This window comes from Cyclopterus lumpus, chromosome 17, assembly GCF_009769545.1.
Source record: "Cyclopterus lumpus isolate fCycLum1 chromosome 17, fCycLum1.pri, whole genome shotgun sequence".
NCBI classification, from domain to species: Eukaryota; Metazoa; Chordata; class Actinopteri; order Perciformes; family Cyclopteridae; genus Cyclopterus; species Cyclopterus lumpus.
The window spans coordinates 8,097,120-8,124,531 of NC_046982.1; the positions used below are offsets into that span (position 1 = coordinate 8,097,120).

General features: G+C 41.0%; 1 protein-coding gene across 1 annotated transcript in view; it reads left to right on the forward strand.

The window, feature by feature from the left end:
* tnr (tenascin R (restrictin, janusin)) overlaps positions 1–27,412 on the forward strand; it is an 80,702-nt gene that overhangs the window by 23,731 nt on the left and 29,559 nt on the right. Inside the window, exons 7-19 of the mRNA XM_034555006.1 lie at positions 4,229–4,348; positions 4,441–4,584; positions 5,698–5,813; positions 9,537–9,687; positions 12,428–12,606; positions 12,962–13,052; positions 13,472–13,554; positions 14,626–14,728; positions 15,476–15,565; positions 17,144–17,277; positions 17,540–17,669; positions 22,602–22,721; positions 23,099–23,242. Coding sequence (XP_034410897.1) covers positions 4,229–4,348; positions 4,441–4,584; positions 5,698–5,813; positions 9,537–9,687; positions 12,428–12,606; positions 12,962–13,052; positions 13,472–13,554; positions 14,626–14,728; positions 15,476–15,565; positions 17,144–17,277; positions 17,540–17,669; positions 22,602–22,721; positions 23,099–23,242 — 1,605 coding nt within the window. The remainder of the gene's footprint in view (positions 1–4,228; positions 4,349–4,440; positions 4,585–5,697; positions 5,814–9,536; positions 9,688–12,427; positions 12,607–12,961; positions 13,053–13,471; positions 13,555–14,625; positions 14,729–15,475; positions 15,566–17,143; positions 17,278–17,539; positions 17,670–22,601; positions 22,722–23,098; positions 23,243–27,412) is intronic.

A 27,412-nucleotide genomic window follows, 5' to 3' on the forward strand; every position in this document is an offset into this window, starting at 1 on the left:
GTCTCAGAGCTGTGTTACGGCTTTCAAGTTCTGCAGTGTGCCGCGTATCACAACGACTAATACCTTTGATGTGGTCTCTTACGCGTGTTTGTTTACGGCCCTTATTATATTTAACTATTCGGATGTATTGCATCAATCAGTTTTGACTGAGCAACAAGGCTTTGTATAAAGTATATGTGTGTCTATCAGTTATATTATTAGGCATATTAACTCTGATATAAATAGGGCTTTGACAGACATGTGACAGTCCACGTCATCACACGCCCACAGAAGCGAAAGGCCACAATATTTTTTCAGGCCATTCACAGTCTGCCTCTTCAGCTGGAGGAACACACACTGTTATCAAGGTTTGCCTTAAATTGTGTTGTAGATTGTGACAAAAGCTGCTCAATATCCGGAACCATTCTCCTGCACTGAATAGAAATTGATTCTCTTTTTTCCTCCCCGGTATGACAAAGCATCTTTGAAGGGTTTTTGTAAACCAAAAGAGACACAGACTTGTAGCTATAGTCTAGAGCATTCCTCCTTTTTTAGGATGCTTTAGCAGAGTGTAGGATAAGAAACCAGATTAGTACACACAGGTTTAGCATAATGTCAGCTAATTTATGTTTTACCTATAATAAAACGTTATCGCTATTATATCTATTTGGATATACTTTAAAGCTGTGCACTAAGGTTACAAAAATACACACCATGCACCCAGGAATTTTGTATTCAAACCTTCACTTATAATTGTTTATTTAGAGGAGGTAAACAATGACAACAACTGCAACATGGAGGGGGTGTGAAATGTTACTATACGACACCCCAAAAGGTTTTAACTACACAATGAGTAAGGAGACACATAATAAAACACTGTTCATTAAAGGTTGACAATAAACACTTTATTTCCAATAGTCATTCAACAATACTTAATACGTAAACTGTATATTATGGCATATATAATAATTTGCATACTTATTCTGTTGTAGTATTTGATCATGTTATTATTATTATTTAAATTATTTGAATGCCTTTGCATTGGTGAGAAAGCTATTTTACATTTGGCTCAAACATCCACAAGTTGAACTTATTTTAATTTGTTGGTCAAAAGTCACTGTGATCGAGCAGAACGCAGTTTTTGGCCAAACTCTAGAATTGATAAACCAACAACAGCACAGATTGGAGCTAGGAAACCAATCTCCTAGCACAGTGGTCACTGTCATGGGATTTCGGTTCAGCAACAACAGATTACATCTTTGATCTCATTCAAAGGTGGAACAACTGAAAATAGCATTACAAATCTGTATTATTCAGATGTTTTCTATTACACGCACATGCCGAACATATTGTACTTCACACTGCAGGTTTTAGTTCAGTCACAACCTGTAGGCAGCCCAGGAACAACATGTGCTGAAAGGGAAAGAAAGAAAACAAGGAGATCGAGTCAGAAAGTGCAGAAACTCTGTTGACGCTCTGCAGTTGAGAAACGTCGACGGGATTGTCAGGTTGAACCACTCCTGGACGTCAATGGAGTCAACAACATATTTGCATTCAAATTAACTGCTCGACGTTGACGACCTTTCACGGAGTAACAATACGGTGAGATGCTCAGCGCTTCTCTGTCTTTGCTGTATGCTTCGTAAAGAAAGAAAAAAAGCTCCTCCGACTAACATTCCAGAGGAGCCTGGAAGGAGAAGTGTCGAGTTGAGAGTTTGCCCTTCACTACTTTCTCCGGGAGTTAATGTCTTTCAAGCAGCGCGTCTGTTCAGCCTCCTTGCACGACCTCATTCAATCACTCTTCTCCGACGCCGTTGATTGTTGTTCCTTCATTTGATTTGTTATTCCCTTCATATACGTGACAAAGCTGAGTGTAATTGATGAAATGATTCAAGCTAATTGAATGCTGCAGAATTAGTCCCCGGTTGCAGGTTCAGTGTTTTCGGAAATGAACATGCGGCCATCTGTCGAGTGTGTGGAGTTAGTAGCTGAAACGGCGACTAGAGTGTCCAAAGGTTCCCCCGAGGAGGACTCAGTGCTGTGCTGTGGAGTCCTGCGTCATACGAGGGCGCGATGTTGAGGAGGTCAGGGGTTGTTCATCACACTCACTTTACTCCCCTCTGTCTCTCATTTCCCGGTTCGTCCTCATTGTCTCTCACTTAACCGTCTTTTTACGTTTGTCCTTCACTCTCCTGAGGCTCAACTTGTCTTTGGGTCTTCTGTCCTCTGTCTGGCCGTGAATCTGTCTCGTCGTTCTCCAACTCAAACTGTTTGTACTTTGTGTCTTGTCTTCTCCTCCTTTGTGTCCTTCACCTTTCTCCCCCCCCCCCTCCTCCTTGTTGTTTTTGGCAGTGGGAGCTGTAAACGTTCTTTTTTATGCCTCCTCATTTACATTCTGCACCACCTCTCAGGCTTATGGCTTGACGATCTCCACTTCAGTCAGAGTGAATGACGGTGCTTCTCCCTCTTCTCACACTCAGCCGCACGATGCAGTCTTTCGTGTGGTCTCGTTCCGAAGATTGCCGATGCAGAGACTTTGTAATAAGATAATGGCAAATGTAGCAAAGTCGTGTGCATCGGCAATAGTTGTAGGTACTGGTTTTGGTACCATTTACTCTACCGTCAAGGGGAACATGGCTTTTAATCTCCGGGTCTATCCATCAGTGTTGTGGGTCCATTTTGCATCCACACTGATAACGCTGGTAAAGTGGACTCTCCACAATGAACCCTTGAGGCGGCCCTACTGATCCTGATGCTATGGAGGAATGGAGAGCAATGAGGGCTAAAGGCTGACTACCAGGTGCTGTAGTGCGAGAGGACTGCGGGCCTGGAGGGGCTGCCTGATACTGCAGCTGATAACGGAAGTATCCACAGGGGATGGAAAAGCATTTTCACCAGTTAACTGTCGACCACGGTCCGTTAGGTATGACTCCGTGTCAATCAGCGTATAAATGGTTAAACGCAGAGATTTAGAAAGTTGAACTTATAACAAGTCGGTACAATGTAATGTTTTGGGATCTGCATGTCCTGAAAATGTATTCCGACATGCTCATTATTGTCATTATCTTTTTAGGCTTCACTTAAGGATGAGAATAAATTGAGCTTAATCCTAAATGAAGAATTCAGTAAGATTAACAAACTAGTTTGGCGACAATCAGTTGTGTCTTTACGTGGCCACAAAACATCCTTTAGGGTAAGCAAACTATGTATGAGCATTAATGTTTTAGAGGTTAGTTTTCTCCTGCCAAACTTTCTGTCAGCGCTATGGGAACTTTCTAAACCACGTTCACACTAAGGGTGACAAAAGCAACACAACAGCCCAGCTGCATTGTCGACGAGTTGCAGTTGAAGTGTTGCTCAAAGTCTCGTTGACGTCGTTATGTTGAACACTGACGAACAGCATTTCCTTTAGACCAAAGGGAAAGAGGGTGACGCGCCTTCACCGAGTCATCGGAGCGCTGAAATACATTCAGACCAGCTCACCGTTCATGTCTAGCTTCAAGTCACTGGCTTCAATTGAAAAAGACTTGTGGCCTGTTGCTTTGATCTGAGCATTAGTTAACAACATAACCCAATTTTGGTTAAAAATGCTAATTTCATCAATACAGCAACTTTAAGACTGCTTGTTATTTCTCTTTTTGTGAGTCATTTTGACTATCAATTAATCTGTTCGTGGTTGACTATCGCTCAGAACACGTTAGTCAGTGTTGTGTTGGATATGAACCCGACAGCACCCATTGTCAAACTATTCCCTCAGTTCGTGTAGTTACCTCTGAAGGATACAACTACCGCTCAGCGTGGTGCACATTTTATAACAACAAGGCCCCAGAGGATCTCAAAGACCACTTCCGTAGCGTTGGGGGAACTCATTCCCAGCAGACTTTCGCTTGCTGAGGTTCAATACCAACACGGGTATTTGTTCCTTCAGCTTCTGTTTAGCAGGAAAATGGAACAAGTTTTTTATTGCATATTCAAATTCATGCCTGACAGATATGTGTGATATGGGCTGCTCTCTGATATTGTGTCAAATAAACAAATCAAAATGTCCCCCAGACACTGAAATAATGAATTATGTGTGTGAGAAACGTCGCCATATAAATGTAATGGCTCACTGCAATCTTGTGACACATGCAATATACTAGCAAGTCTTTCTAAAGGTGATATAGTGGTTACATGTTGAATAGCATTGCAAAACACACACACACACAAGCTAGAGTTTACTCATAATTTGTTTATTTTGTCTCAACAGTGGCACCGGCCATGAATGTGAAGATACGAGGCGTGACTGATCGCACAGTTGAAGTGGAGTGGGAGGGGTCTGTTGTGCTGACAGACATCCTAGTGACCTACACACCGAGCAGCCCTGGAGGTATGTGCAGAGCTATACTGGCCTTTCGAGGCATTGAAGGTAGTAATTTAAGTTTCAGTTGATTCAAAATGTATTGCCTGTCTCTCTGTCAGGTGTGCAACTAGAGATAAGGATTCCAGGAAATACCACCACCTGTATTATCTCAGGCCTGGAGGCCGGCATGGAGTACAACATCAACGTGTTCGCTGTCATTAACAACAGCATCAGCGTCCCCGCCAGCATCACCGTTTCGACCTGTAAGTGCAGCCCTGGGGCTTGTTTTGACAAAATGTAGGAGCCCTGAAGCATGTTCCACTGAGGCCATGTTTGGTTCATGACCAACAGTATATAAATGCAACACCTCAATGTGTGCTGTGCATGGACACAGCCGCTCATGCGGATGCACACACACACACACACACACACACACACACACACACACACACACACACACACACATCCTGTCTCTCACCTTGTTAAATCCTCCCGAAGACGTTTCTCAGTGTGAATAGAGTGAGAATACCACCTGCTCCTCTGTACCAACTGGTTAGCACCTGCTTGATGTCACTCATCCAAAATACACACACACACACACACACGCACACACAGATATGAACAGCTTCTGAATAAGTACCTCCTGGCCGGTGTTAATGGCAGGTCATTGGATCCGCGAAAAAAAACATACTATTCTGATGCTTATCAGAGGTATGACTCACCGATTCCCTGAATAAGCCTATTTCCGTGCAGAATATTGTATCCACTCTACATCAACCGGCTACATACTATTGCCTTCACTTCAGTCTTGGCTGGTAGAATTATCCCCCATTTCACAGATAAGTGACTTTAATTTCAGTGAGAACAGAGTTTGGAGTTATAAAGTCAATTTAGGGCAATTAAGTTTGATGCAACCATTTTTCATGTCCGATATGATTTGTTGGGATGTCTTTGCTAAACTTAATTATGAAATGTAGTATTTGATTATCTGGAAAGATTTATGAGGAAACTGCTACTTGTAAAAAAGTAATTTTAGCATTTTGTTAAATATGAGTCACTTGTTTTAAACTAATGAACCAATGTTACATGGGTTTCATATTTAACTATCGTCATTACTATGCCTACTCTCACCATGTTGATCTTTTCTTTTTTTTAGGCAGATAGTCATCATTTTATACAAACGGCACATTTGAAAAAAATATAAACTGTCAATCCAAACATTTAGTGCAGCATCAGGGTGATCGAAACATAGAACATGAATAAAGAGGGGAGAACAAAAAAAGAAAAAGGTTCACCTTCAGCCTGAGATGGAGTCGTGATTTATGGTCTGTGTGGGTCACTGAAGAACAATAATACGTCTCTCGCTATCTCTCCAGATCTCTCCAATCCGGATGGTTTAGTCTTCAAATTCATCACAGAGACGTCAGTGGAGGTCCAGTGGTTGCCCTTCTACTATTCCTTCGATGGATGGGAGATCAGCTTCATCCCCAAGGTAGAGTAGAGCTGTGTGAACAAAAGACACACGGCTGGGCCTGCTATCAGCGGCCGACATCCATTCCTTGTGAATTTGCCCGCGAGTGTATGTGTTTGCTGTCGATCCCAACGTAAGACTACCGCTGAAAGACACGTGCACTGTCCTTGTGCGTGAAATGAACAGAAGGAAAAAACAGAATTTATAATTCCAATCTATTAATGTGTAGAAACAGGAAGAGAAATAACTGGATGGATTTAGGTTTTCTTGGGGGGGGTTTGCTCAATTTGAAGCCCATACCAAATTAGGCAAGCGGATTGTCTTACGCTTATTGGCTATTAGCTGGATGAGCCATTAAACCCTTTTGCAGAATAACCCTTCGTAAAACCATGGCGGGGCCCGGTTCAAAGCCAGAAAGCAAAACCCTTTTTCTTTCTAATTCCCGCTGTAAACTCAGGTGCTCACTGCACTCTAATCTCATGCCCTCTCACAGTAATTGGTTTTCCCCTTTAAGGTGTTCTCGGGGGAGATATCCTTTGGTCGGGCCTCAAATCTGATGTTAAGATGCTTTTTTTGTGTTTTGTCAAACCCTTTTGAGGACAGAACATTTCTGAATTCAAAAAGAAACAGTGGGCGAATAATTTATATTGCATATTTACATATTTCATGTCTCTCATCTTCTAGCAATTTGAATCCCGCTTCCTTTTTTCCTCTTGTTTCTACTTTCCATCCACCACCTCTTGGTCCAAATCTCCAACATGTTTTCCTCTCGGCCCCCCCGAAGGTGCCCTCTGTCCTTTTCTTTCTCCTTCACCTCTCTCTTCCTCTCCATCCTCTCCCGTAAACGTTCCTCCCTGTATCTTTCCATGCATTCGCCCCCTCGCTCCAGCCATGGGGGAAATCATATTACGAGTTGGCACTCCCACCCCCTGTGGATTTAATCCAGCAATGGGGATTGTGAATTTTGACAATCTTGTAATGGAAGTAGGCATGACGGCATTGGCCTATTCAAAGAAACACAGAACTCACTCCTCTGTGAAAAGGAAACAGAGAAAGAGAGAGAGGGGCAGGGCCAGATTTGAGACCTGCCGTTAACGCTGTTAGAAACAGCTACATTAAGCTGCTGCAGCTTCCTTTTGAAATGATATTCACTCTTACAGAAAAGAGACACACACACACATGACCCTGCACAGTTGTTGAGGTTTCTCTGAAGTATCACAGCATTGTGATTCATGTTGAATAGTCAAGAAAATGTGCAAAGCTAACAGGTCAGGACGCACGAAGAGGAAGTGCAAATATGCAGTATTCTCTTTACACAAAAGCACGTGTTCACATAATGTCTACATGGACTTGACCTGATGTTAAATCATGTATTCATCCTTGCTGTTTTTCCTCATCTTCTGTGTGTCAATCTGATAATCATAACGTTAGCAAAGAATGGGTACATTTTTATTGCGGTATATCAAATATGTCACGGTATGTCAAATGTTTGTAATTTGCTTTCAGCGTGCAGTCGCTTGTACAAAAATAAAATAGATTTGGGCTTTTTTACTGAACAACATCCACAAATCTGTCATTAAAAGTCATTAAAATATTAATTATTGCTGCAATACAATTCAAACTGTATAGTGTTATATAGCTTTTTATGAACAATAAGAGGATTATTAGAACCACTTCTTGACACTTTTTATATCGACATGTGTCTTACATGAAAAATGTAATTACCCTCAAAAGTAACCAAGAAGGATGAATGGGAGATCAAACAGATAAAATAATTATTAGTATTAAATTAAAGTAATAAAACTACCTCCACAGGTCTAAAAACATCTCTGTTGTCCTCATCTTAGCAACCTTTTCAGCACAGAGAATGATGACTAAATAATTTGTATGCTGTACACAAGAAGGAGTCAGCATGACGTCCCCCATTGGTTTTGAAGCCTCTAAGAACCATCTTAGTTTTTAGCCATTGCCAGAATTTTTTAGGTGACCAAAATGCAGTACAGAGGTTGGTGAAGCAGCTACAAACTATAGTAGTAGTAGTAAAAGTTTTTTTCTTCTCGTTTGCATAATTTGGTCTCTACTTTTCTAAAAGCACATGGCTTGCACACCACTTGAATATTCACATTACGACAGAAAGAAGAAGTACTAGTAGTTTTGAAACATGATATACTGTGTCTATAAATTATTAAACTTTAGCATTAACACAGAAGGACTCGCTGTCGGCACGGTTCTCTGATGCACGTTGTGACTTCGGACCAGCATTCGCAAGCAAAGCCTGCCGCACCGTGAGCTCTTAATTTGTCTGTAAATATAAGCGGCTCGCACTATTTGAAGAGCCATAACAATAAGGTGAGGGGCCGTTCACATGCTGTGTCCAAAGCACCAGCTGCACCGCTTCCTTCCTCCCCTGCTGAGGTTCCGTCATGCTGCTCTGAATGGAGAGGCATGTGAGGTTGTGGCTGCGGTAGGATAACAGAGAGTCAGCAGACCTGGGACCAGCTTGACAAGCTGACCACTTGCCTTTCAACGGATCACAAACACATCAAATAATAAATAAATAATTGTAGCACAATGAATCCATCCAAATGTCACGGAGTAAAAGTTTTCTCTTAAATTCTACTCTAGTAGGAGTAAAAAAGTATTGCAATAAAACTACTCAGAGAAGTACATTTTACTAAAAGATACAGAGGAGAGGTAACTCGTTACCACCCACCTCTGACTTAAAACACACTGTGAAGGGGTTGAAGTTGTGAGACACAGGACCTGTCAATCACAAGGTAGCCACGCCCTAAAGCATACACTGATTTGTCATCTATTCTACTCAAAATAGGACTATAAATCACAAAAAGAAAGACGATGCTGTATTAAAGAAGACTTGAAAGTAGCAATTGAGACTATATACTCATGTTCATAATATTTTGTGAGAAGTAGGTTCATTTTTGTTTCAATTGGACGTATTTTCGCAACCACAGGAGTCGCCCCCTGATGGCTATGAGAAAGAATGCAAGTTTAAGGCACTTCAACATTGGCTTCCCTTTCAAGACCCGGAGGTGGGAGTGGATATTATGTTGTTGATTCGTTTGGTATACTGTAGCATCCATCTGTATTATTATTGAGATTAAGGACCAAGTGTTATTGGAACATTACCGCTGTGTGTTACTGCTCACCCTGGTAATTTATCCGAGGTGATTAAATGGATTACATCTCTAATTACAGTTTTGATTCAGGAAAGCGGCAAGCTGTTATATGTTCTGTTTTAATATGAGCCTTTCGTAGCGCAGGCTTTTGGGGATCTTGGAGCAGCAGTAGGTGTAACATCTGTCTGTCGGCAGGAAGTGCATGTGCAACACTGGCTCTCTGAGAACAGCTGGGAATAGCAGGCGCTCCATATGGATGAGTGACAGGCCTTTGGAAATGAACATGAGTGCTGCCTCTGCAAAATATGGCCTGTGAAATATCACTGTAGCATACATACAGTACTCTACATGCTTTGGGAATTTAATGTGCTAAGCCAACCAAAAGTTGTTCAAATCTGGAGAAAAAAAATATACAGTTCAGAAAATCTACTGCATAGAATTGAACTGCACGAGTCACTGTTTGTCATACTGATGGGAATAGTTTTTATCTGCCAGACCCCTTATCTCCACTGAGAGAAGTTTCAGCCACACAGTCGCTGGCGTGTACTCAAAATATGCAAACGTTTTTTGCCTTACACCTCGTTTCTTCTATCTGTGCTTTTCCCAGGACAACGACGGTGGGATGACTGCACAGCTGCCCAGCACCATCACTTCCTTTGTCCAGACTGGTTTGAGACCAGGGGAGGAGTATACTGTTAACCTAGTGGCGCTGCGAGACCAGGGTCGAAGCCAGCCAGTCACTGCTACCGTCATAACATGTATGTATGAATGGAAGCTGTAAAGATAAACTGACACATCAGGATATGATGTCATTGATCAAATCAAAAACACATTTTCTCTCTAGAAAATATATAGGCTAAGTGTTCCCAAACAACTGTTTGTTGCTGATTTACTCAAAAACATCTAATGTACTGTGTTTTCCGCACTATAAGGCGCACTTAAAACCTTTAATTTTCTCAAAAAACGAGAGTGCGCCTTATAATCCGGAGCGCTTTATATATGGATTAATTCTGGCTGTGCTTACTGACCTCGAAGCAATTTTGTGTGGTACACGGCGCTCTGTCAAAATGTTTTAGTGCGACTTTGGTAAACTACAAAGCCGCACCGCAGCATTATGGTGCGTTCAACCCAAACGGCTTTATAACTCGCGTCAGTTTATTCACCAGTCAAGTTGTGTTCATTTGTGTCTTTCGCAACAAAAGGGGGCGTGGCTTATCTCCGTGGTTTATCTCGGTTATAATTTCCTTTATATATGAAAAAAAGATAGAAAATAGACCATTCATTGACAGTGCGCTTTATAATCCAGTGCGCCCTATAGTGCGGAAAATACGGTAATATAGAATACTTAACATTTTAAACCAAGTTTTCAGGGGCTTTAAGACAAGTTACAAATGTGTGGCCTGAGGAGGATGCATACAGCCAACTAATCATACTATAATAATAAAAACAAGGTATACAATGCATGTGAGCAGCACTGCGACTGACATTTTTTCTTTAATATTATATATCTGTTTATTAATCCCAAGGTTACATATCAAATGTGCTTGTTTTGCCCAAACAACTGCTCAAAACCTAAAGATTTTAAATGTACAATGATTAGAGAAAAGCAGCAAGTCCTCATTGTTGTCAAGCTGAAAGAAGCAAATGTTTGGCATTTTTTGCTCGTAAAAGGGTAAAATTATTAAAGGATTATTATAACAGTCAGCAATTAATTTTCTGTCAATCAGTCAATTAATCAATTTTACATTTCAGTTCCAAATGTAGCACCTTCACACACACACACACACACACACACACAGTCGCACACTAAATACCCTGGTATAACCTTGACATATTTGTTGGTCTGCCACCATATCTATCTATATATACAGTATATATGCCTGATATAAGGCTCACTGAGGTATTGCCCCCACTCCTCACCCTCTGACACTATTACTAGACAGCTGTAATAGATTCAATTCAAACCTCGTCCATAACAATTCAAACTCTGATGTCTCCAGTCAAAACACCATACATTACCTGTCAAGTCTTTGTTCATGTTGCTGGTTGTAATTAAGTATTGATTAATAATTCACGGAACTCTGTCATTAATTTTTCACGGCGGCCCACTGCAGGACACCTTATTGGATAAAGAAAGAGGAAAAGACAAATTTGAAGTCACTCAATTATTTATAACAAAGATTTAGCCTTCCTCGGAGACGGAGCGAGCGTGATGAGGAGTCGGAGGACAACCGGAGGGATAGGACAGCTGATGTGAGAGCAGGTTCTCAGCAACTGTCTTCCTCAGGATGTTTTCTAGGACGAGACCCGAGGGACCAGTTGCTAATACATCAAGGATCGGGGCAGACCGGCAATATGTCAAGACTTAGTGAGGGACTTATTTAGATCTCAGAAGCTTTAAGTAAGACTTTCTGGTCCTGAGTCACTCAGCGTGTGAAATATATCATTTACATACGTTCCCTCTGTGGCAGAGAAGAGTTATTCTATCTGAGCCTTACTGCGGTGCTTTCAATTGAACACGTTTGTTCGATCTAAACATTGTGTCATGTGCTATTTGGATCTGTTCCTCAACATTAAATGATGATTGTCACCTTTTTTTAAACTCATTTGGATAATTAAAAAGCTCATCTTTCACCATAAACTGTGCATACTTGTCATTTAAGTGATAGCTTTGAGCCCAATTTAACTGCATTAAAAACATCAAGAAAAGTGATAATTCATAGAGAATAAAACGGTCCATTACAACGCCCACATTACTGCTGATTACCGTGATCAAGACCCCATGCGCAATGTGTTTTCAGGTCTTTACACCTAATACATATTGTTTTCCAGCAATCAGCATACATAGACCTTTATCACAGCTTATGTCTTACACCTTGCACAGATAAAGCCTGTTGTCTGTGTGTGCGTGCGTGTGTGTGTGTGTGCGTGCGCATGCGTGTGTGTGTGTGTGTGCGTGTGTGTGTGTGTGTGTGTGTGTGTGTGAGGTCTGATAAGCTTTGCATGCTTTTTCGGATAACTAATGTATTACTGCATGAGCTTGACGTTTTCCATTTTGGCTTCCCTGTCCATACCGACTGAAATGTGTTCAAACCAAAAGTTGGCACCAAATGTTTCGTCAGACAAGGAATCTTGAACTTATTCTTTTGATTTTGTCTAATTTTATCACGATTTGGCCAAGGCTGCATTTAATTTATTATTGTTTTAGTTTCGTGTAAAGTTTTAAAGTCAAAATAATTATAGAAGAAAATCCTCAGCTGATCATTATGACAATGATAATGAAAATCCTTTTATGTTGCATCCCTACCCTAATGTGGGTTTGACTAATTTACCACAAACTTATTTTCTAACCAAAAATCAAGTGTTTGACAAAAATGTCAAACAATACTTAGACCAAATCAAAACTAGTGCAGCAATAGATGGCCAGTTCCAAAACACCCTGCAACCGGACTCTCAATAATTCTTCTTCTCTCTTTGTGTTTTGTGTTGTGTTCGCAGTGATCGATGGCCCCACTCAGCTCATTGTGCGTGATGTGTCGGACACCGTGGCCTTTGTAGAGTGGACACCACCAAAAGCAAAGATTGATCAGGTTGTGTTACGTTACGGCCTAGTGGGAGGAGAGGGCCCCCGGACCACCTTCCGCCTCCAGCCCACACTCAGCCAGTACTCCCTGCAGGTGAGTGGTGGTATGTGTGTGCAATTTGTCACAGATCTGATCATACAGACACATTATGTGGACTCACCTGCCATCTGGGGACAGAGAAGCCAGTCCTCGCAACTTAAACCGTTTATCTTTGGGTTGAGAGTTGGCTTTAGGGTTATTACATTGTACTCATAAATATAGTGTGCGTGTGTGTGTCCGTGTGTGTGTGTGTGTGTACGTTTGTCATGCTTGTTGAATGATCTGATCCCAGAGTCTGCCTACCGTCTGTGTCTGGAAATTAAACAAAAATGATCCATGCAAACAGATTACACAGACTAAAATGTCCCTGTGTGGTTGTTGTTGTTGTTGTTGTTATTTTGTTCCACAGGTTCTGCGTCCCGGCTCACGTTACGAGGTGTCCGTGAGTGGAGTCAGAAAAGGAAATGAGAGCGGCTCTATTTCCACTGAATTTACTACGGGTGAGGTCTGACAGCGAGCAGATAGTGGTGTGATGGTGCTGCGTGTGCCTGAACAGCTGATGACATGATTATTGGTCTTGTTTGTGCAGAAGAAAGCACATTATGTGTGGAAGCATTACGGTAATCTATTTGGAGTGTAAGCAACAAGTGAGCGTCATTAAAATGACATCACTCGAGTAAATGTTTGTAAAATGCATGCATATGATGTCAGTTTCTAATTTAAATGAAGCAAAATCTGCATATAAATGCTAACGGGGTATAAATGATTTCAAACATAGCAACTGATGTACTGTAAATTATATCATCTCACATACATAATTACTAGTCACTAACTGTATCTGTCTGATGTTTGCTTGTTCACAATCGCTGAGAGTTGGTCTCTGTGTCCCCAACATTGTCAGCTTTATCGTTCTTCTCAGAGATCGATGCCCCCAAGAACCTGCGGCTCGTGTCCAAGACCTCCACCACCCTGGAGCTGGAATGGGACAACAGTGAGGCGGAGGTAATTACACCCGCGTCAGATAGCATTCGCAGCTTATTTTCATAGTTTGTTTTTCAACCCATTTGAGTGATAAACAGGTTCTGGTATGAATCTGAGGAAAACAGAGTTTGTCGTGTCGTCTTATGATTCGTTGTTTTTAAAACTGCCTGTATTCTGATGTGGGAAACAGTCTTGATCTCGTAAAAAGGAAGTTTGCAAGTTATGTGCAGCTATTGGTGGTGAAGAGTAATTAAGTACATTTTCTTTTATTATTTACTGGTTTTGTATCTACGTACAATTTTGTGTCTATTATTTCAACTATATTGTAATGTATACATTGTATATACATATTAGATTATGGCCTTAATAGATGAAATGAGTACTTTTGATTATAATTATAGTTTGCTGATAAGCCTCTGTACGTTTACCTAACGATTGCAGGACCAGTAGAGCATTTTTATAGTGTGATATACAGTAGGTTACACAAGTGTTTCTTTTTCAAATACACGTTGTGGACTCACCTGAAATACTTTTAAGCTTCTACAATATCTTAGCACAACCTTAGGTGCCCTTCATCACTGAGAATATCACAAGGATGTCTCTTTGTAAAAATAACAACTAAATTGCCCTAAATCCCCTCCATGACCCTTCCTGCATACTGTTTTGGGTTTACTGCTCTCTAACTCTTGTCTTGTTGTATTTAGAACTTTATCATCACACACAGGTCGGCCTGCATTGTATCAGCTTGGTAAATAAGGAGAATAAAGCAAACACATGTACGAGTGTTTTACTGAAAATAAATCACGTTGTTTCACTCAGTGTTCACAATTATATTTCCAAAGCTCACTAATTACACAACCAAACTTATGAAGCTTGATGCCTGTTGGCATCCTCATGATTCTGCTGAGCGTTGGCAGAGACACAGATATCATGCTGCGCTAATGCAAAATAAACCATTTATTCGATGAACCAATTTAAAGCTGCTTTGACACATAGTGAACGTCTTGCATTCCCTTCATGTTGATGAAACAAATACAAATGATTCCTTCAGTTTGGTGTTGTAAGTGTTTAAATGTATTTGTTTAAATGTAGGTGGAGGGCTACCAGGTGGTGTACAGCACGCTAGCAGGAGACCAGTATGATAAAGTCAATGTGCCGCGCAATGAGGGAGCCACCACGAAGACCTCGCTCACAGGTAAGCGAGGAGAAGTGATGTGCTTTCCTTTTTTTTCTTGCTTATTAATTTGTTGTTTGTCCACTTTTATTGAATCGTGGTCTTTTGCTGAATGCAATGGTTATTTGCGTATGCCTCAAGTATTATCGCAGTGCACTGAAGAAGCTGGGAAACGTCCTTGTGTTTTACATGGCGGGATTATCTCCAGAGATAATATTTGGCTGACTGATTGTATCTATAGACATGCTTGTTGCCCTGCGGCCGTATTGAAAGGCTGTCAGACAGGAGGGGTCAGCTGAGATGTTTTTTTTCCGAAAGGCCACAGTGCTGAAAAGGGCATGGCCGGCATAAGAATAGAAGCAAAAGGTCCTTGTGTTATTGTGTCGGGCCATTGCAATCGATGCTGCCACCGCCCTCATTCCTTCTCTGTCACTCTCACTTTCTCTCTACTAATAATCTCTGTCACTCTCTCGCTCATTTCTGTTCCTCATTACCCTTATTTCGGTAGCTTCACAATCTCTGGGGATGTACTGAATTGATTTGAAACTGATCCATTATGCTGTTGGCAAAAAAGAAGAAAAAAAAGATACTCATGTAGATGTAAATTTGCCAAGACCTCAACACAGACGTAGAGCTAATTTGGCTGTTATAAGAAACTACAATCTAATTGACATTAGCAGGCGAGTGTGGAACAAGTATGTATGATATTCCTTCTTGCTATATAGTGTGTGTTGAATTACTAACTGGGTTTGTGTCTTTGTGCCTCAGACCTGCTGCCAGGCACAGAGTACGGGATCGGCATTTCTGCCATGAAAGGTAGCAACCAGAGTACGCCGGCAACAATGAACGCCAGGACCGGTGAGTGGATTACTGTTTAGACTCCACCGATGCAAGTAAGACAAACTAAGTGAATCACAGCTGTGGTGTGCTAGAAAGCTTCACAGCAGGCTGGTTGGCTTTCTTTGTTACTATATATGTGATTCTCAGTGTGTGCTGTGGGTCAGTGCTCCTGTTCCAACCAGAAAAAGCCATTTTAATGGCATTAAGCAAATCAGATTTTGGCAAGACCTGTGCTATTTCAGGGAGAGGGAGTTTGATATCACCAGCTGGGGTCAAAGTTCCCATTACAGCATTTTAAATCTGTGATAATGCATACCATTAATTGCTAATGGCCCTCTCTTTGCCTCAGCACTTGATCGGCAATTAGAATTTTTATTGTGTTTCGGCATAGACAGAAAAAAGATCCCATTTAACTTTCTGTTAGAAATGTTTGTGCACGGCAGTGCTTCAATAATCTTTCCCGTAACGTTGACTGTCAAGCACTTCTTGCCTCCAGTTGCAATCATTTTAATGGCTGAAAGTATTTTGCACTTTGCAAAATTATGCCTCCATTTGCTTTTCCGAACAAGCACTTTCTATACCACTTCTCTCTCTTTGAACTTAAAAAAATGCAATACATCGACTACATCATTCTCAAGTAGCTTTAAATAATATGACAGCATTTCCTGTCTGCTAATCGTCAATTGCCCTCAAGCTCAAAGCATCATTTCAGTGGATTTAGTTGAAGTTCTTTTCATCTTAATTTTCCCCCCAAAAAAGGCTATTTGACAAGAATCTCCCGAAACATTGAGGATCGCAGTAGAGGACTGGATGAGAATTAAACATTGATGGTCCAGTGGGCAAGTTGGGTCATTGCTGCGTCAAAGCCAAAGGATGTACAGTAGATATACAGTAGATATACAGAAGAACTTACTTTTCTGCTAAAATGTTGGACCAGATCTCTGACATTTCACCAAAATATATTGTTTCCATCAACACAATTTATAAAAGAAAAATGTAAGGATGTGACATTCAACAGCTGCTTTTCCTTTCTTTTTTCTTTTTGTGTGTGCAGAATACAAAACTATAAAGAGAATGAGGCAATGGAGCAACAAACAGAAAACATACCACAACATAACATTATAACCGTAGTCGTCGAAAAAAAGCTTGATGGCTTATCCACGGTGATAACTTCTGTAGGGCAAAATACATATTAAAGTAAGGAAAAAACAAAGGTTGAAATTGAATTCAAAAAATGGATTCAAAAACACATTTGCTTGTATTGTCTGGCTCAGGTGTTTTATTTGCACCTTGAAAAATGTGCACATAAAGAGACTTGGCTGGAAAAGTGCTTAATTGGGATCAGATGAATAATACATAATTTTCACACACATAAAAGTGGTGCGTGAAGCAAAGATAAAAAAAATAATGGTAATATCCCACTTAACACTCAAATCAGTCATGGATGAGTCAGAAAGTTACTAAAATGTCATGTGCTATCTTAAATGGCCCGGTTGGTATAACAGTGGTAATGTGCTCATGCTGGGTATTTCTATTATTGTTGGAAACATTTAGGAGGCTGTGTTCTTTACTTAAATCTTGTTTCCTTTAAATTAGGTCTGGATGTGCCCATGGATCTAACTGTGACGGCGTCGACCGACAACACCATCACCCTGGTGTGGGGCGTGGTCCAGGGCCCCATCGACCATTACAAGGTCATCTACACGTCCTCCTCTGGCGTCACTGCTGAGGTAAAGAATGAACGCTGAATATAAATTGCTATGCTGGTGTTTAGTGTACACAGATGCGCAATACTCATCCAAAACCAAGCTATGAGCTTTTATTATATTATATATTTATATTGACATGTCTGCAGAAGTCCTATTGAATTGGTGATTTTCTTTCTTGTACGTTATAATGGTCCTGTTAAGCACTTTGTGACTTACGTCTGTGAAAACCACTATATAAATAACTTTTACTTTACTTTGTTATAACTGTGTCTTCCCTTTCCAGCTGAATGTGCCTAAAGATGTAACCACCACCACTCTGATCGACCTGGAGCCCGGGACTGAGTACACCATCACTGTGGCAGCAAGAAGAGGAAGGCAGCAGAGCACTGCAGCTACCATAGACGCGTTCACAGGTAGAGTCTCCTCAAGTGTCGTGTACCGAAACAGGTAGACGGTGCACTTTGTGTCTCCCTCGTTTTGTCTTTGCTACAGTTGGGATTTAAACTTTTCGGGAGGATCAAGGTTGCAATACGGCTTTGGTGTAATCCACTCAATTATCAGACCGCTCGAAGATAAATTCACTCCAGTGTGTTTTCTTTGCTCAGATAATGACATGAAAGATCAGCCTATTACTGCACAGGGCTGGGGAACAGTTTTAACAACGGTGGCGTGTAATGAACTTGAACATTGAATATAATGAACTAAAGTGTGGCAGCAGGTAAGGTAAGTCACACTCAAACAAAATGGAAGACCTTAAAAGGCATTGAAGAAGCAATTAGGGGAGGTAAATTATTCACGTCAGCTAATGAGCGTGTTACAAGTGTTCCCTAATTGCACCTCTGTTTTGCATCCAAATGCGTTTGTGTCTCTGCTCCATCTGATATCTTTTAAACACCACATTCTCTCACTCCCACTCGTTACTGTCGGCCTTCACTGCTCTTACTCTTTCTCTTGATGTTCCCTCTTTCTCTGAGAACTTCTCACACAACAACTTGTGTGTAACTGTCCATCTAAATGTGGTGTTGGCTCTTTGTTATTTTTACAGAACGCCTGATGTGATTACCAGTTGCACAAAGGATGGCGTCACATTGATCGGCACAAGCTAACCGGCTGGCAGATGTGTCATTCTTTGTTTCACCTCTCTCATCATCACCATCATCTCTGTGCTTCTCCACTGTGACCGTCGTGGCAGTTGTCACCGTCATAACCATCATCGTCATCATCATCTTTTGTTAGCTGTGGCTTTTCTTTTTTTTTTAAGTAATGCATCTCGAACCATCTGGAGAGGAGAGATGAGATGAGATAATGATAAAAAGACAGTTGAAGAGAATCAGAGGAGAAAATAAATAATTACCTGTCATCTACTCATCCATTGTTCACTTGGCCATAGTGGCAACATCTGTCTGCCTGCGCTCAGGTGAACTCATCACCAGGGTAAAAAAAGTTTGATCGTGAACTTTGATCATTATAGATTATAAATTTAAAGTCCACAAGCCCAAATTGAGAAAACTGCAATAACATCATCATCAGCTCGACCATCACATTAAATGGACCCTCCTTCTCCTGCAATGTTTCACCCAACGATTGTGGTTATAAAGCCTTCTTTGGATGAGTGTCTCCTGTATATATTTGTAGCACATCTTTTCCTGGCTTCCACACAAGGACACACATCACTATGGGGTTTACGCCATACACTTCTCTCTGTTGACGGCTGTAAAGCATTTCGACAGTTGCCGAAGGAAATGTGCCACAAAATGTTGGCTATTCACCAATAAGAGAGGAGAAGAACTTAAATGCAAACCGGTGTTAACAGCACAGGTTTCAAATGATGATTGATCACAAATAAAACTCCACCGTTTAATCTGGCTGAATCAGTCTTCCCGACTATTTACACATCCACACATGGCTAATTCAATTCAAATCGTGTTGCATTCGTTGCCGCTTCAGCTGCTACACTGGTTTGTATTCATCTCCGGTCCAGGTCATACATTTTGACAACGGCATCTGCTATCATCATCACCATCATCATCATCATTTATCCATTTTCTTATTGTGAACAATTCCAATCACATCTTCATCTTTTCGGCGGATAATCTCATTATTTTTTAATTAAATCATCACTTCCACATGATTGTGGCCTTCTCTGACTCTCACCTGCCCCATCAAGATTACGCCCAAGGCTAATTTTCACAACTTTATTATAAACAATCTATTATACCATCCAGGACTACTTCCATCCATCACTGCCATTGCTTGTCTGTCATCTCCATCACGATGGCAGCTGTCATTTCTTTTCCTTTTTTTCGTCGCTGCTTCTTGCTTGCGGCCGGCTTTCTACTTGTCCTAGAAAACTCTCCGGTGACCTTTAAACCCCCCCGTTCCTCCAGGAATCAGGCCCGTAACCCACCTCTACTTGTCAGAGGTGACTTCAGACTCCGTGTCGGTGGCGTGGAGTGCCCCGGCACCGCCCGCTGACCTCTTCATCCTGAGCTACAGCTCTGCAGATGGGACCGACACCTCTAAGGTGACGCTGGACGGCTCCAAGACGAGGTCACTGGTCCAGGGGCTGCTGCCGTCCACTCAGTACACCGTCAGTCTAATCACAATACAGGGGGATTTTACCTCTGAGCCCATTACAGCGTCACTCACTACAGGTGAGCTGCTTGATTTCATGTGTAAGTGGTATGAAAGGTAACTCTGGGAAGACACACCCAAGGATAAATCAGCACGAGATGCATAATAAAAGGTCATGGCTTTGTTTGTTAGAGCTGTTTTAGTAGTTGTGCAAACTTGCGCCGTACTGTTTCTCTATGCATGGAATAGTTGTTCTGTACCTATGAATTTAATGTCATGTTTATGGCTGCAACTAACAATTATTTACATTATCAATTAATGTGGTGATTGTTGGTAGTTGTTTGGTCACAATGCCAGACATTAGTGAACATATGTCCATCATAATCCCCTATAGCCCAACACTCCAAAGATATTTAATTTACTACTACATAAGACTAAAGATGCAGCAAATCCTCATAAAAGAGAAACTGTAACTACGTAATGTCTTTTCAATAATTAATCAATTATCAAATTTTGGCAAACAATTCGATCTATCAATTAACCAATTAAATGACTAATTGTTTGAGCTGTAATCACATTCCTCACATGAATCTGTTCTTTTTAGGGTTTGTTGAGACAGGAGGAACTTGAATGTCCTTGAATCCAATTTAGGATGAGGGAGAATAATCTGAGGTTGGAAACAGCAAGTGTGAGGGAAAGTGAGAAACTTAAAAGGAAATACATTGGCAAAGGAAATGGAAACACAAAGTGATTTTAAATTGAATATGTATTTGCAAAAAATGCTGTTTTAGCATCTGATTTGTACAGAACCTCAGCAGAATCAGTTTCGAGATCTGCCTTGGAGGTTTTTTCTTTTTTAATTCCTTGCCAGACTTACAAACTCAGCACCAAAAATACATGCTTGTTTCTTTCTCCTGTGGTACCAGATGACTGAGGTTTGCTCATTTGAAATCATAACATTGGGCGGGTATTTGAGAAATGTTGTAATGCGGAGGACAGAGGAAAGAAGAATAAGAGAGAGGGGGAGGAAAGGTGCAATGTGTGCGCTCATATTGTTACTGTAGTCTAATAGAAGAAGTATTATGCTTTGTACTACTTTCTGTCTATCCGTTTTTAATTTATTCTTTTGCTTTTCGGCTTCCCTTTATTCTCTCTCCTCTTGTTCATTCACAGTTTCTCGTTTCTCTCCATGCCTTTTGGTTAAAATATTATCCTCCAACTGCGCCGCAATGATCCTTCACACCTTTCTCTTTCTTTGTTAACATATTATACTGATTGTGAGAAGCAGCTCTCATAAACATTTCCTTTGATTATGAGGGTGCTAATCACATCTGGGAAGAGAATGAATGAGAAGAGGGTCAGTGGGAAAAAATTAGGGTAAAAAAAGGAAAATCCCCAAAAGAGAAACAAAGAGAGTGCAGAGGACAGAGGAAAGTGAGCGTTGAACAATAGAGATATTAACTTTGCATCAGTGCCAGAGACACCTGCACGCTGTCATCTATGTGCCAGTTTCACATAATGCCTTGGCAGCTTTGAGCACTCTCTCTTTACATTCACCCACACATGATGATAAGCAGATTTTGGGGGTGAAATTGGACAGGGATTATGGAACAGATGTACAGTATTTCTTTAGACTGTCGGTAATGCTTTGATCTCACTGTTTGAATGCGAGCGCTGATGAGAGACTGCACTCTGCCTTTCCTTGTGTAATTAGGTATGCTTTTAGTGTTACATTTTCTGCATTTGAAATCGTCAGCAGCCAGATGCAGTAGGTGGTTTGTTATTTACCAGACTTTGATATTCTCTGTGCCGCTGTGGTCAGTTCAAAGGGTACCTTAATGTTGCTCATTCATTAGCTTACACAATGCAAATTGAGTTGTGTTCATCCAGAGGGATCAGGTCAATGGCAGTAGATATCTTATCTTAGTACATTATTATGCAAACCGTTTCCATTCAGGAAGCTTCATGAGGAATCACACATTTTCAGCCGTTATTCCGGTCAAGGCAAACATTATCAGTCAGATATGCATGCATAAATAAGCACAACAAATATAAATGCTGCTACTGTATGTCATACAGGTTGAATTTAAATGATCTCAAGGCCAGGAGTAATACATTGCCCCCTCTGCTTGTGAATAATAGCCATTATTCTTTTGAAAGAGGAGCAAAGCAGTCGGTTTACAAGCGCTGCCTGTTTCGCCTCCTGTCCAAACCAAGAGATGGAAGTGATCTTTTAATCGCGTCCACCCTTTTTTTTTGGTCTTTTTCTTTCCCTCTTCTCTAACTTTCTTTATCCCGTTATTTCTTTGTCTCACAGCTGAGTACCTGTCACCAGTTTAATTGTTTGCTCACATTGTTTTTGCCTTAACCTTTTCCATGGCAGCTCAATAATCCGGGGGGACACAAAACAAATTGTCTGCAGGGGGGTAAATCTCCTCTGAGTAAGCCTTGCTCAATGCTAATGTTGCCTATATTTATACTGGAATGTCTTTTGACGGTGTTCATTTATTTATCAATGTGTGTGCTTCAAAAGATCCAAGGACAGGTCTATTCATGTAAATGTAATGAAGGGGCGATTAAAAATGGACAATGCGAGGGCTGCTTAAATACTTTGGTATTCAAGATCACTGATCCTTTAGATTTTTATGTAAATTCCTGAACTTGCATCATAATGTGCTCCTATTGTACCTCTGGGATCAGAATAAATTATCCCATGTTGTCCATTGTGGGCCATTTTGATTCATTACTAACACACATCATCTCCCTCCTAGGCATGGACCCACCAAAAGAGGTGACGGTGTCAGATGTGACCGAAGACGCAGTAACTATCTTTTGGATCCAACCGCTGGCTCCATTTGAATACTATAAGCTGTCCTACCAATCAGACAGAGGTAGCACAGCCTTTCTGTTACGCCTGTCTACATTGCATTATAATAACATGGTGTCCGATACGTCCGCATACACGCCCGCACTCTGCGCTCTCCTGTCAGAGCTAAATGAACACGGCATTTGTTGTATCTTTTTTTTTTTAGCAAGGAACCCTGTTACACACACTGTTGTACCTAATTAATTGATAACGTTTTATCAGTAAAATGTCATTTTATTATTTATTAAAATTCTGTATTGAATAATTATTGAATAGAAATTGAATTAAATAGTTAGCCTGACGATTTAAAGCACACACCATTTAAGCAGTACGTTATTATACCTTGCAGCTGAAGAAATGTGGGATGGGAATTCATAGCTACAGTTCTGCTGTCTCCTGCAGGGCGTGTGGACAGCGTGGTGATTGACAGCGATGTGACCAACTACACCTTGTCCAGCCTGTTTCCTGCTACAGAATACGAGATTAGCCTCAACGCTGTCAGAGGGAGTCAGGAGAGCAAAGTGGTCATCACCTCCGTCTTCACAGGTAGGAGTTGATGAGGAAATATTATTAGGGCCATGTTGAATAGAATAGAAGAAAAGACAACGGCCATGAAACCTAACTAACTACGCCTGTGTTTTTCATGTCCGCCGATTTCTTGACGAAGGGGTGAGGAGGTTATTTTGTTTCGATAGCGACTATTGCTCTGACGTCATTTTCAGTCAAAAGCTTCAGTAGCAGTTAACTTAGTTTTTTTTACAAAGACAGAAGAGGTGTCAATTTAAGGGTTATTAACCATAGACTACATAAGAAGTGCACGTAGTCGCCGTGACGTCTCCCATTGGTTTGTGTAACCCCGCTTTGAAGCCTTGTATCAGGAACTGGTACCACGGAGGCAGGACCCAATAAGCAGACACAAGGCGAGGCAAGGTAGTTTCAAAAGAGCAAGCTTTACTTGTGACGACACTCAACAACATCCAAAGACAAACCGACACAGGACAGGGAGTTGACACAGACTAAATACACAGGGGAACGAGACACATGTGGAAACAATGAGGGCGGGACTTGCAATCACACAGGAGGGCGGCACACGAGGAGGGAGGCGTCTGGAACGAGAGACGAGGTGAGTGACAGACAACACAACGGAGCAGACAGTGAACACAGAGCTACCCAGAAGGTCTGGGTGTAACACTTGAGTTTGGCGATTTGGCCGCCGCCATCTTGGATTACAGCTATCGCCATCTTGGCTTTTTGCAACCAATAAACTGAAGTTACTGTATTTGGAATGCAGAGGAGCGACGTAGAGACGCCGTAAACGGCTCTGGTAGCATCAGTGACCTGTCAATCACAGTAAGCCCGCCCTAAAGCATACTCTGCTTTATGGTCTATTTTACGCCTAATGGGAACAAAGCTTATACAATGAGCACCATGCTGTATTGATGAAGACTTGAAACTATAGATTGAGACCATTACTGATGTAATAAATGATGTGAGGTGTAGGGATTTATTTTTGCAACCAGAGGAGCTGCCTCGTGCTGGCCAGAAGAAAGAATGCAAGTATAAGACACTTCCGCATTGGCTTCACTTGTCAGAACCGGAGGTTGCAGCCTTATGTCGACGAACAAGAACCCGTGGAGCTGTGTCGCCATTTCTCTGGTGGTTTTTGTCATGAATGAATGAATTGCTAAACAAATCAGAAATGCGGTTGACAATGTTAGAGTTCACAACCAGGCTACCTTTGCACAGTGCAGGGACAGAAACGTTATTTTCCAGTCACACAGCGATGGACCCTTCTGAACCAGTTTCAATAACAACTGAACATAATAATCTTCATGCAGTTCTAAATAATGACATGACTGTTGAGTAAGACTGCTGTGGTTCCAGCTAGCGGAACCTAACTCACTGTCAACTGAGTGTATATCTTCTTCTGGCTAAACACTGGGATCTGCTTTGGATGTGCTTTCGGAATCTTCTGCTCATTCGCAGAAAAAATAAAATCTGATTTCTTTAAAATCTGTGATCCTTTGACTACAACTCTTTAATGCCATGCTGTGAGAGGGTACACAATGACAACATGTTTGTAATGCAAACTAAATGAAGAATCCCTCTTTTATCTGGTATACTCTCAAACCAATTGTTCTTCCCACAACAAAAATATCTGCGCGCTGGGAGTGCCTGTATGTAGAAAGAGCAACCGATACAGACGTCAGACAAAATCCAAGGGTACAGCTGACATTGCAGGAGGTGCAATCCTTACTGCTGCAATAGATGAAACTGTCCACTCCATGACCCAGTAATTGGTATCTTACTCCCAGCTCCATCTGACTCTCCTCTATCTCTCTGCTTCACTCCCCTTCCTATATCTTCCTACTAAAGCTCACCTCTTTCCCACTGTATTGTTACACCTCTCTCTTTCTCCGAGTATTCTTCTCTTCTCTATCCTCCATCTTCCCGTCTCCCTTTTCCATTTCCTCTCTGCTTCATCCTGTCCATTCTTTAATCTTCTCTCTTGGTGTCTCTCTCTGCATATTTCTTTCCAATTTGTCAATATGCGTATGAAATCTGCTTTCAGACTCTTTACTTAGCACTAAATCACAAGTTATGCATGTAAACACCGTTCGGAACGAGACACCGTTCTTCCACTAACTAAAGATTAACACACTCTCCAAGTGCTATGCATAATAATCTGCATTGTGTGTGAGAGACAAAAAAAAGCAAGAGAGCTAAGGGGAGCCCAAGATAGGAGGGAGAAGAGGAGAGCAGGAGGTGTGTTTGTATGCCAATGAGACCCAATTCACCAGCAATCCAGTGAGAAAAGAAGAAGCAAAAGAGTCTCTCACCTTCTGGTGTGGATTGCTCTTCCTCTTCAATTCTTCATCATGAGCTTATTTTTTAACAATGTACAATGAGCAGAGCCGTTGGGCCTGTAATAGCCTGAGAAGAACATAACTCCAAAGTCAAGCTTGTTTAGAAATGGTAAATAACATTTTTCTCACATCGCACAATACCCAACCGGGGGCTTTTTAATGCCGCTTTCAACAACCAATACGTAACCAGGGGATTTGGAAGAGTAATCCAGCCAGGCCCTGCCTGGCCAAGTATGTAATGACTTGAATAACGCTGCAATTGCTACTTACTTGACTTCCGTAATCAATTATTGTCAGAGGGGATGAAAAAGCAGGGAGCAATATTTCATTGTGCTAACACAGCAGGTACTGCTGATCTAATGTGAATTTCAGAGGGTTGACACTAAATAGACTATTTGAAGGTCCATTTAACGGATGGATAATAACGGTGCTCATTAGCAGAGTACCAGAACCAGAATTAAAGTATTACTTGTCTCAGGTGTGTCTAATTCTTTTTCTACCAACAATTTAAAGATGGTAAAGATGAAGGACAGAACACTTTATTTTAGTGCGTTGAGATAACTCAGAAAATCTGAATAATCATAACATTTACATGAACCAACACATAAGGTATTAGTTAAAAGGACGTGTGTTTGTCATGTAGCAACTCCTTCCTGAATAACATTGAACAAAGGTTTATGATGATGCAAAGTTATTGTGTGTTCTCATGTGTTGGTAACAATGTATTCTACAAATACATTACAGTGCTGTACATTCACAAACTAAAATCAGCATTGAAAAGTTCAGTACCGCTGACATGAAGCATAAAAGCAGCAGGTGCCATGTTTGCATTGCTGTATTATTATTAGTATGGCGCCACAGACACAACCAGTTATAGCTGAGAGTGAAGAACACACTCACACTGATAACCTGCTTTTGTCACAGAGGGAGGCAGTACAGCTTCCACAGTAATGAGAGGGTATGTAGGGATCGACTGGGGAGTAAAACGGCACTAACTGTACTGTCTGCTGCATTGTGCTCTACATAATGGACACAGCACACAGCTTAGGGTTCGTCAAATTAACATATTCAGCAAAGCGCAAATACAAATACTTTCTTCTGATGTTTGATTCAGGCATTTAACATCAACAAAGTGTAACTAACTGTCCCCCATAAAGGTCACATACAATGCTCATTTCCAGGTTAAAACTTGTCTTATAATGGAGCATGTTTACATGCTATACACTCGTCTCTTTCTAAAACGCTTCATTATAGCTCATTTTAACAGGATTGTAGGGGCAGGAAACACGTTGTGTCCATGTTTACTCACTGTCAGCTTATACCATTCACCTAAACTGTAAACGGAAATGAACTGGGACATATTTAGAGTGTTTAAAGAACTGTGTAATGTTACTGTATAGTTTTAACATCACAATCGTTAAGAAAAATGGCTTTTTGAAAGGCACAGTTTCTGTGTATATTCCTAAGGATTAAGCATTTTGATTCTCTCACACCATTTATAGGGTACTTATAATAAAATAAGACATAATGACATTGTTACTATATGGGACATTTAAAACAGAACATTTCGAACAATCTTCTTGTCCCCAAATTGTCCCTCATAAAATCAAGGTCATAATCAGAGCCATTAGCAGGCTTATATATGGTATTAATATTTATTTTGTGAGCAAGCTAAACTACAAAGTAAACTATTAGTGAATGTGCAGTGCAAGCTGATGCTTGTACACTCAGTTTGTTAGAGAGAGAAAAAACACTTAAAAAGTTAGAAATCAATTGTTTGGGGTTTTCAAAGACCATCAGAGTGACGAGTCTGTCGGTCAATAAACAATCGTGCGCTAGCTGACTACTT